Source organism: Lepidochelys kempii, chromosome 2 (genome assembly GCF_965140265.1).
Source record: "Lepidochelys kempii isolate rLepKem1 chromosome 2, rLepKem1.hap2, whole genome shotgun sequence".
Lineage (NCBI taxonomy): Eukaryota > Metazoa > Chordata > Testudines > Cheloniidae > Lepidochelys > Lepidochelys kempii.
Window position 1 is genome coordinate 22442645 of NC_133257.1, and position 15761 is coordinate 22458405.

General features: G+C 39.8%; 1 protein-coding gene across 4 annotated transcripts in view; it reads right to left on the reverse strand.

The window, feature by feature from the left end:
* The window catches only part of FAM91A1 (family with sequence similarity 91 member A1), a 56838-nt gene that overhangs the window by 23856 nt on the left and 17221 nt on the right, over positions 1-15761 (reverse strand). For 3 of the 4 annotated variants that reach the window (XM_073330189.1, XM_073330187.1, XM_073330190.1), the window contains 9 exons: positions 15394-15456; positions 13072-13214; positions 12037-12075; positions 11774-11886; positions 10856-10974; positions 10263-10375; positions 9915-10001; positions 8798-8930; positions 1289-1437 (listed from right to left, as the gene is read on the reverse strand). In XM_073330189.1, the coding sequence (XP_073186290.1) occupies positions 1289-1437; positions 8798-8930; positions 9915-10001; positions 10263-10375; positions 10856-10974; positions 11774-11886; positions 12037-12075; positions 13072-13214; positions 15394-15456 (959 nt within the window). Of the gene's footprint in view, positions 1-1288; positions 1438-8797; positions 8931-9914; positions 10002-10262; positions 10376-10855; positions 10975-11773; positions 11887-12036; positions 12076-13071; positions 13215-13245; positions 13353-15393; positions 15457-15761 lie in introns of all 4 variants that reach the window. The other variant, XM_073330188.1, reaches the window with a different exon arrangement.

Sequence of the window (15761 nt, forward strand, 5' to 3'; positions counted from 1 at the left end):
GGCAAAGCGGTGTCCCTTTTTCTTTTCTTTTCTTTTTTAAAAGAGCTCGTGCCGTCAGCTCCAGGTCGCTGGGGCTCATGCAGAACGGCCGTGCACGCCTGGGAGGCGGGGATAAAGGGGACAGCCAGAATAGGGGGACTGGAACACATGAGTTATGAGGAGAGGCTGAGGGAGCTGGGATTGTTTAGCCTGCAGAAGAGAAGAATGAGGGGGGATTTGATAGCTGCTTTCAACTACCTGAAAGGGGGTTCCAAAGAGGATGGATCTAGACTGTTCTCAATGGTACCAGATGACAGAACGAGGAGTTAATGGTCTCAAGTTGCAGTGGGGGAGGTTTAGATTGGATATTAGGAAAAACTTTTTCACTAAGAGGGTGGTGAAACACTGGAATGAGTTACCTAGGGAGGTGGTAGAATCTCCTTCCTTAGAGGTTTTTAAGGTCAGGCTTGACAAAGCCCTGGCTGGGATGATTTAACTGGGAATTGGTCCTGCTTTGAGCAGGGGGTTGGACTAGATGACCTTCTGGGGTCCCTTCCAACCCTGATATTCTATGATTCTATGATTCTATGAATAGAGAGTGCTACTTTAGGGAATAAATTAAGGGCTTCATTACACCACCCTTATTGTTATGGCACAGTATCTTACTATGTGCTACTCAACATGAGTACAGGGTAGTGAAGTAGGTTCTAAAATAATATCTCTTCTAGAGGATGCAAAATATTTATTTTGTTTCCTGGCATTTTTTATTTATAAATATAATCTTCTTACTATATATGTTCCATTCTATGCATCCGATGAAGTGGGCTGTAGCCCACGAAAGCTTATGCTCAAATAAATTTGTTAGTCTCTAAGATGCCACAAGTACTCCTGTTCTTTTGCAGATACAGACTAACATGGCTGCTACTCTGAAAACTGATAAGAGAGTAGAAGACTTTATTTCCAAAGGGCTCACGAGTTCTAAGAACATGAATTCAAAACGTTAAATATATATATAAAGGAACATCTGTCACAGAACTTTTTAACTAGAGAGATAATTACTACGCAGACATTTAGTAAATAAATTCAGCTTAATAAATATGCACATTATACCTCACTAAACTCTGATTTTCATGAAACAATTGTAATATAATAATACGGTTTTATGTGCAAAATCATTTAGAGCAAAAAATTCTAATGAAGTTTCTATGAAAAAGATCCAAAGAAAACTGCTTTTATGTTAAAAGTATTAATTCAAAAATGAAGTGCAATAATATCACAGACTCAGATTCCTTTCAAAGTGGATTTTCACCTGGGGGGTACAGCTGCTGATGGGTCGAATTTCATTGGTGAGCGGCGCCATGGAGACAAGTAGTGTGTAGTTTTTGTTTAGAACTCTACTGCAGGTTGCAGGATCCAAGCCCAGCAAACTCTCACATCGTAAGAGATCCAAAGGAAAACCTACATTAAAAAGCATCAAAAGACACTTTGAATACAGCTAGAAAAGGAACATACACAACCAGTAACAATTCTAACAACATATGAATCAGAAAAGAATCCAGTTCTTTCCCCGAGATGTGTTGGTTCTTCAGGCTGAAAGTAGAAGAGTCTAGTCTGTCACTAGAATAAGGAGATACATTATTTTTACAGGCCGGTTTTTCAGAGTTGAACTTTTAACATTAAGCAGCTTGGCTTTTGACTGTTTAAGCTAACTCAGTATCTTAAACAGGTATTTGTGACTATGTTCTAGATGTTTTATAACAAACCATTAAAATATAAAGTTAAATTGGCATCTAGTATGCTTACTATGGAGCAAAAACATAGGTCAGAGAAAATGGAATACATAAAAAACTAGCTGCTATGTTGCCTTTTACTCAATGCTATGGAGGTGGCCAATGCCAATGTTTTGGCCAGCAAAGGATTACATCTAGCACCTGGAATCGTGGAAGTATTCAAGGATACCCTGGCATACTGATGTACTACTACAAAGCAGTATTTCAAATCTATGCCTGAACTTAGTCTCTGACAGAGAAGCATAACTTATACCTCACTGCCTACTTGACCATATGAAGAAGAGAGTTTCCTACTCAGTGAATTACAAGAGTCAATATCTAATATTAAAGAAAAATGGTTATCTGTTCTTCAAGGTGTGGGTGCAGACATGTATTCCACTCAGATGCGAGTGCGTGCCCAATGCACCAAAGCCGAAGAACTTTGCCTAGCTGTACCCATAAAGATGGTACTTGTACCTTTGGCCATTAGCCCCTCCCCAGCAACTGACCCCCCACAGTTCCATCCCACCGAATGTCAAGAGCAGAGACTTCGATGCAGAGGAAAAGGAGGGTGGGTTGTGAAATACAAGTCTGAAATACATCTCAAAGAACAGCAATTACAGAACTGATAAGTAGTCATTTTTTATGTCAGTGGTTGTAGTTGTGTATTCTACTCAGGCAACTCACAAGCAGTAATCAGATGTGGGACTTGAAGTCTATTTAAATAATGATTATAGCACTGTCTTCACGAAGTTTGTATCTGACAGAGATGCTGTGGTAACTAAATAACGTTTGGTAAAAGTACGTACAGAACCCATATCACAGCCTGACAAATGTCCAATATTGAAACATTGCTGAAAAATGCAATCGATAACACTTGGGCTCTCATTAAATGAGTCCGTAATGTCTGTGGGGATGCAGATTGATCTACTCCATAAACTGTAGTAATGCAGGAAGTTATCCATCTGGAAATTATCTGCACAGAAACCACCTGACCCTTCATTCAATCCGCACAGGAAATAAAAAGTCAAGGAAATGTCCGAAAAGACTGTCCTCTCTAGGTAAAATGCCAAGTACTGTCTCACATCCAACATGTGAAGTCATTGGTCACGTGCATTTGAACGCAGTTTAGGAAAGAACACTGGTAAGTAAATCACTTGGTTAAGGTGAAGCTGTGAAATAATTTTTGAAAAAAAATTTGGATGTGGCCCCAGCTATACTTAGTCTTTGAAAAAACATGTATATGAGGGCTCCAGTAATAAACCCTGCAGCTTACTTATTCTTCTTGTGGATGTTATTGCAACAAGGAAAGCTGCCTTCTGGCACAGAAAGGGACTGAGAAAAGGCTACCAGAGGCTCAAACAGAGGCCCCATCAGGGCAGCTAAACATACATTATGGTACCACAAGGGAATTGGCCCGTTCACAGGTGGGTGGAGATGACTGACTCTTCTCAGAAATCCCATTACCATGGAGTTCATAAAAACTGACTTCCCTTGGATGGGCAGATGAAAAATGCTGAGATCATTGCTAAGTGAACCCTCAATGAACTGATAGAAAGACCAAATGATTGAAGGCATAGCAGGTACTTCAAAATGTCCTGAATATAGGCCAGTAGCAGCTGAACTCCCCGAGCTAGCAATCAAACTGAAAATCATTTCCACTTGGCCAAATAGTAGCCCTAGAAGATGGCTTTCTACTCTTAAGCCACACTTGTCAAACAGCTTCCAAATATCATTCCTTCTCTTCATCAAACTGTACAGCATCCACACCGCGAGGAGCAGGCTGTTCAATATTGGATGCCAAATCTGACAATGATCAGTAGGTCAGGATAAAGAGATATGAGCAGTTGAGGGAATCAGAGGAAATCAGAGAACCAGCACTGCCTTGGCCAAGCTGGTGCAATGAGAATCAGTCTAGCATGATCCAACTTCAGTTTGAAAACAACCTGTGTGATGACAGAAATCCCAAGGAAAGGCATACATGAGTGCCAATCCCCAATTCAGGTGGAAGGGATCTGTCAAGGATCTTGGACTGAGGCCCACCTGGGAGCAAAACTAATGGGCACTTCTTGTGGTCTTTTGTTGCAAACAGGTTGATAGTTGGAATGCCCCATACTCCGAAGATGGACCTTAACACACTGTTCTTCAGAGACAACTCATGATTCTGAGAAAACACTTTGCTGAGGTGATCACATTAGCAATTCCTCATCCCCAGTAGGTGAGCTGCTGTGGGTATGTTGTTCTCCCTGATGCAAAATGCCAAAACTTTACTATCTTCTGACAAAGCTGGTTGGAGTGAGGACCCTTGTTTGTTCACATAGTACACCACAGTGGTATTGTCAGTGAGTATATGAACCTCTGTGTCTGATGTGTGACCGAAAGGCCCAGCCTGCATTGTAAATGGCTCAGTGCTACAGGATGTTGATAGGAAGGAAATATTCCTATCTGTCCACACTCCCTGAACTTTCAAAATCTCCAGATATGTTCCCCAACCTATGGCAGAGGGATCACTAATGTTATGATCCATGGAGAACAGATGAAGGAACACCTCTGCAAACATTGATTTGGTTCCTCCACCACTTGATGGACTGCAGGATGGGTGGCAGCACTTGCACCAGGGTGTCCAGCTACTAAAAATGTAGGTGATACATCAGCTTAAGCCAAACCTGAAGATGACGAAGATGTAGTCTCGTATCCTGGACCATGTAAGTACACATGGCCATAAGATCCAATAACTTCAGGCATACCCAAATTATGGAAGAAGGGTAAACTTGGAGGGACAGACAGAAACAACAATTATCTGAAATCGTTCCCCTGGCAGGAATACCCTTGCACTCGTACAATCTAGTAGGGCCCCAATGTACTAAGTTTTGTGTGGTACTAAAGTTGATTTTGCTTTATTTATTATTAGACCTAGATGACTAAAAAGATTCAGAGTGAACCGGACATAGCTGAGCAATTGGTCTCTGGACTTGCCCCTCACCAACCAATTGTGCAGGTAAAAAAACATGTATTCCTCTTCTCCTGGGATGTGCTACTACTATAGCCATGCATTTGGTAAAAACTCAAGGAGCTACAGGAGAGAACCATGTCTTGATAATGCTGCCCCTGCAACTACAAATCTCAGAAACAGCCACACTGAAACAGTCATCTTCAACATCTAGGGCATCAAACCAGTCATTTGGGGGAGGATAGTAGCTAGGGTAATCATGTGGAATCTCATGTACTTAATGCACCTGTTGAGACCCTTAAGATCAAGAATAGGTCTCAGGAAATACTGCGAGTAGAATTTTTTCCCCTGATATTGTAGAGGGACTTCTTCTATGGCCCCCAAATCCTGCAGAGTCCACAGCTGCTGGAGATGCAGTGACTTGTGAGAGGGGTCCATGAAAAGGGATAGGGTGGAGGACGGGGCACAATGTGGGAAATGGAGAGAAATTGAATGGCATAACCTGATCCCACAGTGCTGAAGACCCATTTGTCTGTGGTAATAGCTTCCCAACCACTGTGGAAGTGAGAAAGGCCATCCCCGAACAGCTGCAAGTTCACAACTGGAATGCTGCTCTTGATCTGACAGTCAAAACTGCTACTTGACAAAAGTTGAAGGAGGACAGACTGGCTGATTAAAAGTTAGACCCAGGTGGTCTTCTCCTGTATGACTTATTCCCCTTTCTAGGATGGTCCTTCTGTCTGCCCCAACATGCTGTCTGCCAGAAATACCACTGGGACAGGTATTGCTGGTGCTAACCAGTAAAATACCCTTTGGTTTGGGTATAAATCCCCAACACACACGAGTCCTTCAGTGAATGCAAAGTCTCATCTGTTCTGTCCAAGAACAAAATATGACCACCAAAGGCTTTTTGCATTTTGCTACACACTCTGAATTCACAAAATCATATTCTGACAGAAGTGGCTAGTGATTTGCAATGCGCATTTGCAAGGAGGAGGCTAACAAATTTTCTCCCCAGGAGATTCATCCTCTCAGCCTCTTCATCCTTGGGTGTGGATATATATCTCTGCTGTTACAAGAACAGAGTTAGGGGCAGGATGAGATTGAACACACTCAAACACCTGCATGGGAACATAACACTTGTCCATATGTTTTGCTGTAGAAGGCAAGGAAGCTGGGGTATTCCAAAAAGTCTTGGCAGGTTCTAATAATGCTTCATGTAAAGGGAACTACACTACTTGTGCCAAGGACTGAATAATGTCAAGTTGGGTGTATTTTCTTGCACAAACTCCACTTGAATACCCATAGCTGAAGCCATTCATCTGAGAAGCTCCTAATGGAGCTTAAAATCTTCAGGCACTGGGAAGAAGACTCCAGTACCATGAAGTCATCCAGTGATGAGGGTGATGACAGAAGTGGAGCCACTGGAACCTTCTGCAGTAATACATGCTTCTGTATGAGTGGTTCAGACTGAACCTGCTCCAAGGAAGCTGCCTCCATTTGAGTCTGCAATATAGGCAGCTGAGCAGATGATACTACAGGTTGGTTGGGCAACCTAACTCTGGAGTGAGTCAAAGACCAGGACTTTACTGAATGTGGAACATCCCACAGAGCTACTGGGTATAGGGATTTGGCACTAATGGCCAGTATGCACTAGACCAAGAGCCCATCTCTAATGTAGGAACAGTGCAAATCCTGGTACCAATCGTGGTCCACAGGAGTTCTCCACCATCTCCTAGAAGTGTGTCTCAAGGATGAGGGAGAGGGGGAAGATGTCCCTGAGCTTGATGAACCTTCAAAGTAACAGAAGGTAACACAGGAGCCATCCTGCATGGAGTGAACAAACATCACGCCTCATCTGAGACCCAATACGCTGGCTGTATCAGCATCGGAGGTAAGAAAAGGAGTCAGCACCTTGAGGACTGGCCACGATATCACATTCCCATTTGGTACTAACACTAAAGATAGCACAGACGACAGGGTCAGTACTCATTCTAAAGATATGGTCTGTACCACAGTCATCATTGGTGCCACAGATGGCAACAGTTCCAACGGACCACTCAGTACTGATAAGAAAGCAGTGGTCAATTGTCCACTGTGAGTGTTAGGCAATGCCGGCAATTGGGATGTCTTTGGCATCACACCAGGCAGCACTGCCCATATCAATGGTTTCTGGGCTACTGAATGCTCCTGAGTAATTGGAGAACCAGGAACAGAGAGAGGCAAAGTAAGTCTGACACTGCCTGGTATTCTAGTAGCAGGGAAAAAGTCAATGCTGACATTGACAGTACCAGCATCTCATGGACGGCATCGGAGTCAACAAGTATAGTGTCGAACTGATGCTGCCTTGGTAACAGAGCAGATAGCCCAGCTCCATCTCACATCCTTGTAGATCAGTCCACACTCCTCCTGGAAGAGAATGATGACAGCTCTGAAGTAGCTGCAGTCCATTTTGTGAGACCTTTTTCTCGGAGGACCCAAAGAAGGAGAATGATCTGTCTTCCTCCTGCGAGAGGAATCAGAGTCTGGCTGAAGAACATAAGTCTGGCTCTAGCTCTGAAGTTGTTTGAGAGGCCAGACGATCTGTGGAGGTCCCTTGTACCAAAGTGGGCCTCGTGGTCTACACTCAAGTGCTGCCTGAGTCTCAAGTCCATTGCCACCTGCATTCTTTTTTTTAAGAGACTTGCAGATGGAGAACCTTTCTCTAATGTACCTTTCTCCTAGTCACAATAAACACCTCATGTGGGGATCACTATTGGGAATAGCCAACCCACGTACTGGACAGTGTTTGAATCCTGGTGACAGCATCCCATCAGGATGACAAGTTAATCTAACTATTCTTAGCTAATACTAGTTAACTATTTATAACAAAAACTCAAAAGACTGAGATAAGAAACAGCATGTGGGAAATACCACATGAAATGCTCCAACTCTAGTTGCAGGTAGTGAGAAAGAATGGAGGAGGTTGGGTGGTGCTACCCTTCAATAGCCAGGGGATGGGGCTAATGGCCACAGGATGCAAGCTCTGCCCCTATGGCTACCACTACGCAAACTTCTCTGACTTCGGAATGCTAGGTGCACACACACATGCACACCTGAGTGGAATACACATCTCCAATCACTCAAAGAAGAACTAAATGTCTGCTACCAAATCATATTACACTTTTTCTATTATCTGCCATTATACCACACTATAAAAGATACTTGGGCTAAGTATATTGGTGTAAATCTGGTGAAATACCATTGATTCAAGATAGCAGAGCAGTACTTAGTTCACTTGCTTCCAAACAATTCTCTCCATAGAACAGAGCAATACAACTGAATAGTATGATTCTGCCTTCCAAATTCTCCCTTAATTTATCCTGTGAGGTGCTGAGCACCTAAATATCCCAACTATGATTAGCATGGAGAGTGCTTAGCACCTTGCAAGATCAAGCTCTTATTTGTTAAAACAAAACCAAAAAAACCAACCTTATTGATAGATTTTGTCATCACAGAACTGCAATTTTGGGGTATATTTCAGGCCCATAGAGATAGCTGAACTAGCAGCAAGAAAAAAGTTTTGGCAATTCATCTTGATGATGGATTTTTGCAGTGAAGCATGTTTGGAATTTTTTTGAGGGGAGGGGGATTTTCACAGGCATAAAGGACAACTAGGCATTCACTTGTGTGTGTGTGTGCGCGTGTGCACAATGAGAGTTTTGCCTAACTCCCCTCTGTGCCTTTGAAATATCTCCACTTAGTACATTTAGTCATGCAGAAATATTCCTCCTTTACTATCCTTGAATGTGTGCGTTTTGGAACCAGCTCCCTCCCACACCAGCCCAGTTTGTCCTTGCTCTTGCAGTGAAATCAATCTAGTGCTTCGAACACCAGTCCTACTGCCATGTAAGTGACTTATGTGTCAAATGTGACAAGGATGGATCACTGGAGGCTCAACACAGGCAGCAGTGGACTGAAAGGCCCAATTTCAGGAAAGCATCCCATTCAGAAAGGGCACTTAATGAGAAAACTCTTTTTAAAGAGAACACACGATAGATAAACAAACATAACTCCGAGAGACTGGACAGTTTTCCCAAAACAGTAACTTTCACTATACCATTATTTGGTTGTTCAGGTTGTGCAGCTTGTGCCACTAGGTCCTTGTTATGCCGCAAAAACAGTATTGTGTTTCTCAGAGTAAGTGCATGATCAAAGTATCTCTGTGCCTCCCCTTCACCTGTGCTTTGAACCTAAACAAAAAATCATATAAAGGTGTACATGTTGTATACTGTTTCTGTAAATACCAGTTCCACAAATACGAGATTAAGAAGTTATTACAAACATTCTACAGTCAGCATTTAAAAGGTGCAACTGCCTTCCAGTTTTTCAGCAAGACTGATCCATAGCAACCATCAAGTTAAGTGAAAGCTGGCAAAGCTTGTCAAATACTGTAATGTTAAGTATATTAGTAGGACATTAAAATTAGGGGAAGGGAGGAATCCAAAAATATATATCCAACAACTGCAGTTGTACTGTATCATCATTGTTCAATATAACTGACCACTAAAGGGGCTTCTGTGAAAGGATGCCATAATAAAGTCATAGCAATTACAGAAAAAAAATCTACAAGTATACAACTGTATAGTCATCTTAAGAAATTGGTTGGTTTGTTTAAAATTATGGTAGATATAAGATCTAAAGGTTTTAAAAAAATAAATAAAAAAAACCACAGGTCCAGAAAATTATGGCCTGCAAATTCCAGTCCTTAATGACCAAGTTTTCAAGGGCATGTGAATGCAAAAGTATGCATATTTACAGATACCCAAATCCAGCAAACAAAAAGCCAATGCTAGCACACAAGTTAGTGGTTGTGTGAACATGTATCTACAGATGTATGCACATGAGGGTTTGTGACGTTTAGTGTATTTTCATATCTTCACTTAGTGACTGCACTTTTATACATGCACTTCTGATAATGTCATCTTAAAAAAAAGTCATTTCTGGCACAGACATATAGGACAGTCTCCATTTTAATGGGACATAAAAAACTGAGGATCGAATATTCCCACGCATGTGTTCCTACCAATATTATTATGTACAAAGAGGGGTAATAAGAAGCTCCTAAAGCAAAAGCACAAGACAAAAATACATATCAAATACTGATAGTGTAAAACACACACACACAGAAACATCTTAAGCTCTGAAAAACTTTAGACTGTATACAAGAGGGTTACCTTTTCAAGTTCCAAAAGAAAACTGTCCAGAGATTCATCTGATAATTTTCCAACTTCAAACATAGTTACCGCATGACTTTTCAAGTTCTGCAACAATATGATCCAAATATATTGTATATAAGATTTTTTATCTTTCACAGATTCTTATCTCTGTGAGTGGGAGATTTAACATATATATTTTTGTAAAATAAAGACAAAATTTGCCTAAACAAATGATCATTAAAGTTCCTAAGCAATTGATACAAAAGGTCCTAAAATCATCAGAGCTGCATTATGCTAAAAGCCAAGACTTAAAGTGTTTTCTACACATTTGATCTTCACATAGACAAACTGAACAATCTGACATACAGGTGAAAGATTCCCCATCATTAGAAAGGCAGTGAGAGTTGAATCAAACAGGAATGCAATACGCTTTGTGTGTCCACTAGACAGACTCAAGCTGCTCACGCTGGCTGTGTCAGCTATAAAACAAAGAAAGAATTTGTAAACTTATTTGTTTTATTTAAGAATAAAGACAATTTCCTTAAGCAAGCCTTAAAATCATAAAACTAGATCTACGTATGAACTAGACAAATAAAGCATAAAGCCCACACTATGCCATACTGAGTCTTATACATATTTCCTCGCCATTATTGCAATACTATATAACTCATCAAATTTAAAATTTAATTTTGCAGTAATTTTATTTTCATTCAGGAAGAATTCTACTAACATTCATAATGCAGACTGGTTAATACAGCACTTTTTTGAGGTGGGGAGATGCAATAAGAATAAAAAGTGGGAAAATAACTCAATGCATTTGATGTTAGAAGTATTTCCACAATCTGCCTCTCTCTACATATTCTGGTTGGGTCTATGAATAATTAGCATTTATAACCTCAAGGCATTTTACAAACATTAACCAATTGATTCTAATGTATCAATTTAATATGGGTGCTAACCTGGATCATCTTGACTGTTGGTGTCAGTATCTGTAGCTGATGAACAAGCTTCCTGTACAGGAGTCCTGTTTTCCCCACTGTCCCATGAAAGGAGCATCTTTTGCGGATCCAAAGTACTCCTATTAACAAAGTCTGTATCTATTATCACTGTAGCACCATGGCAGCAGCTCTGCCTGCTAATCTCATGGTACTTCACGCATGCTCAGTGGCAGATTATGAAAACCACTGCAAGTCCTATCAAAGCCAGATAAAACATTTCACACCAATGTAGAAAACCTATTTCAAACTATCCCTCAGCAAGACGTCTGAATCCTCCAACTGCTGACTACAAAAAAGTTCAAACAGGTTTTATTTCTCCTTTTTTTAAAAATCATTACCAGACATTTAAGTTTAAGAACAAAACAAGGGCCCACAGGATTGCCAGAATGCCCAAGTACTGCAAACTGTCTTGCCAACCACAGAAACGCACCGCCAATTAAAAGTATACACACCAACAGCTGCACTGAGAAAGGCTGTCATGGTACTACAATAAAAACAGCAACTTTTAGTTTTTAAAAATCAGGAAATAATCTTAAAATTCCTAAAGACACAAATCAAAATACAGAATAATTACAAATTCACAGCCATAAGACATTAAAGCAAGTACACAGTCTGTGTTTCAAAACCAAAATGCCAACACTTAAAGTATTATTTGCAGCATCTATGAGCGAATTTTACCACCAATAACCCTCACATATACCCAAGAGCTACACATATGTTATTCTCATTTTATATATAGAAAATGAAGGAAGATAATTAAATTGTCAGGACCACAAAGGAATCACAATGCCAGACGCAAGGGTAGAATTTAAAATGTCCCACCTCTGTAGTCAAAACTATACTTTTAAAGTAGCTCAAGAAACATGGCAAGATACCTACTTCAGTCGATTTATAGACGGAATGTTCCTCCATGATGAATGAAGATTTTCCAGATTCATTACTTGGCCTTTTTTGTGAGCAAAACCCAATCGACAATACATGGACACAGCATTCTGAAGAGACAAAGACACACAAGAGATCAATCAAAAACTGCTAAGTTTCATAATGTAGTTTTAGTATCTATTTAAGAAGCCATGTAGTAAAACATTGGAGGATTTTCACTTTGGACAATTAGATGCTTTGGATGTACTATGCAGACATACCTTCACCAGTGACAGGTCTATCTCTAGAACATTTGCAAGCTGAAAAATAGGAAACAGATAAGAGACAAAATAAGAAAAATTGATAAGTGATTCCAGGACTCATTTGCTACTAGCCAAGAACACCTTTTCTAGTACAAGTTGTACAATCTATTGTCATTTCACAAGTGGTTAAGAGAAAGGAGAAGAAATGCTGAAACCTCAGTCCAATACTCCCTTTCTTGAGCAGCAAGAGATTCAGGATCAAATACTCCACTGTTACACTCCTTGTGCAGTAATTTACAGCAGTGTAGATTACATGCAAAGTGGATGTAAAATGCTAACATTTCAATTGATTGATTTAAGCATTCTACACCCACTATACCCAGTCAATGAGTACAGAGGGCATTGGAGAATCAAGCCTAGTCTTACAACCTGATTCTGTTTTGAGAAGTGACTGTGTAAAAGTGACACTTACTCACAAAATCTATTCCCTGTGCTTTCATTGTCCCATCCATTCACTTTGGTGACAAAGATAAAAATGTACTACTTTTTACTCCTGTTAAAACAACAGAATCAATCCAACTATGAGAGGGGGAAGCTGGGTTCTATTTTTCTTGTGCATCATCAACTAAATTCCAATCACAGTTTTAATCTATCAGTTACCCCTGAGCAAACCCACTTAAGGCAATGGAGCTGTATATGCCCTGAACTAAGGACATAATTTGGTCTGCAGCATTTTTATTACAAAAGATTGAAGAACTCAGCTTGACCTCAGGAACCCCACAATGCCTTTTTGCAATCACTTTTCAAAGTAAAAATGCACCTCTAAGTAGAGACAACAAAGTAAATAAGCAACAAGTACTATGAATATTAACTATTTGCAAGGATCGTTCGCTAAAACTCCCACCCCATGTTGTTCCTATGCACTGCTCTTTTTGCCAGGGGAATTGTAGTGCTATTTATGAAAAAAAAAGTTGTGTACTTCTTAATATTTAAAAAAAAAAAAAGCAACTAGCACATTCCATAAAGCACTGAATATTGTTTCAAATCTCTTACCCCTAGACTCATCTCTGGAAAGCTACATACAGTCATATGGCTGTGGAGATGGACACTGACAACAGGAAATGCATTTCTCTCTATCTGTCTTTCAGGTACTTCACCAGCCTGTTTTACTGGCCCTTCCAGTTTCCTCCACCTCCCTGATGCAGAAACAAACTAAGCATTACTTACCTCTGCCACATTAGTGTGTTCATCTATTGAAACAAATATCTTGTAGAGAAGAGTTTCAAAGTAATCACCTTGCACTCTGTTCATTACAAAACCTTCAAGTGGAGGCACTGGAAGGAAGAATTATTTTTAATACTATGGTTTAAGAGATGTAAGTTTTCAGAGTATTTTGACTGCTTAAAAGCTGAAAGGTTTTTTTAAAATAAAAACTAAATTTTATTCTAGTTCAGACTAGGGGTTGTCAAGGTTCCTTCCCCACTCTGAACTCTAGGGTACAGATGTGGGGACCTTTATGAAAACCTCCTAAGCTTACTTTTACCAGCTTAGGTTAAAACTTCCCCAAGGTACAAACTATTTTACCTTTTGCCCTTGGACTTTCGCTGCCACCACCAAACGTCTAACCGGTTTTATTTTATTAGGAAAGAGCCCGTTTGGAAACGTCTTTTCCCCAAAAATCCTCACCAAAACCTTGCACCCCCCTTCCTGGGGAAGGTTTGATAAAAATCCTCACCAATTTGCATAGGTGACCACAGACCCAAACCCTTGGATCTTAAGAACAATGAAAAAGCATTCAGTTTCTTAAAAGAAGAATTTTAATAGAAGTAAAAGTAAAAAGAAACATCTCTGTAAAATCAGGATGGTAAATACCTTACAGGGTAATCAGATTCAAAACATAGAGAATCCCTCTAGGCAAAACCTTAAGTTACAAAAAGACACAAAGACAGGAATATCCATTCCATTTAAACAAACAGAATCTAACGCATATCTAGCTAGATTACTTACTAAATTCTAAGGCTCCATTCCTGTTCTGTTCCCAGCAAAAGCATCACACAGACAGACCCAGACCCTTTGTTTCTCCCCCCTCCAGCTTTGAAAGTATCTTGTCTCCTCACTGGTCATTGTGGTCAGGTGCCAGCAAGATTATCCTAGCTTCTTAACCCTTTACAGGTGAAAGGGTTTTTCCTCTGGCCAGGAGGGATTTTAAAGGTGTTTACCCTTCCCTTTATATTTATGACAGGGGTAATTTACAATATTTTCCCTCCAAGTTCAGATTTATTCTTTCAGTTTCTCTGGTGCCTTTCCAACTTCACACACCTCCCAAAACTTAAACACAGTTAAAAATCTAAAATCATTCTATGAAATATTTTCATTCAGCAACTTTCTAATCAAAAAATTTCCTGTTGATATATTCTCCCACAATAACTAAAGCCATTCTGCCCAGCTGTATCATAAGACCCCACCTAAATCATCCTGCAGTCAGCCACCAGCCCATCCACCTGTAAAAACTCCCAGCCTACTTAAAAGGTCTATGAAAGAGACTAGCTTTGTACCATGTCTGAATGGTTAATATGTCTGGACTGTGGTGGAAAAAGGAGAGAAGTAAAGAGTTGAGGACCCAACTGCAGTTTAAGTATCTTGCCAGGTCTAAACTGTAGCAGTGTGAGGTGGTCCCTCTGTAACCAGCTCCCAAACCACTTAAACCAAACACAATTAAACCTTGTCCTTGAAATTCCATCCCAAATATCTTGAGAGCTAGTGCAGTACTCAAAATAATAGTAATTGCTCCCTGAATGTTGCCCCATTTATCCAGTGGACAGCCACATTCTGTAGAAGCTCAAGTTTCCACATGGTCCTAAAGGACAGCACATTAGAGTAATCAAATTTTCAGGTGACAGAGGCATGAATGATGGAAGTGAATAAGCAACCAGTACTATGAATATTAACTGAATCAGAAGGAAAAGGTCCCTCTTCTAGACAGATTTTTTTTTAATATGGTTAAGTTTCTACATTTATAGTATCCTTGTTAACTGCAGATACAACAAAACAAGGACAATTGTTTAAATTATACTTAAATGTCTTCAAGGACATGTCTTCCTCTCTACATATGTTAAAAGCAGCTTTATTATTTCAGACAGAAATATTAGTTGAAAATAAATAAATATTAGCATCAGGATAAAGGACAAATTTTTAGCAGCAAGTTGGAAAGCCACTGAATAAACAAGAAGAGTTTTCATCCATCTTGGTATTATGTTTAAATAGGTCACTTTAATAGAAAAAGACAAGCAACACCCAAAAAAAGGAAACCTAAATTATCTGGAATGAATCTCTTCCAAAAAAAACATAGCTACTACTGCTAAAACATACACTCACCTGCTATACAACTGTCATCAGATATTGGTACATCAAGGTAAATAAATCCTTTGTTATATAAACCTTTAAAAATAAAAAAGGTATGTCATTTTACAAAGATGTTTACCCAAGTACTAATGATACTAGTAGACGCTACATTTTTTTTCAAACAATTCAGGAAGGTTTAACGTCTCCCACCCAACTCTCCCGAATGATATACAATTATACAGCTATGCACAGACCAGAAGACTAAACAGAACATTAACTACATTACACTGAAGCAGAATCCTAAATTATTTACAGCACAAAGGCAAGGTACAATTTGACTCTCAACCATATATTTACTTCAGAAACAGGGATTAGGAAGGTAACAGGGTGTGGAAAGAAGG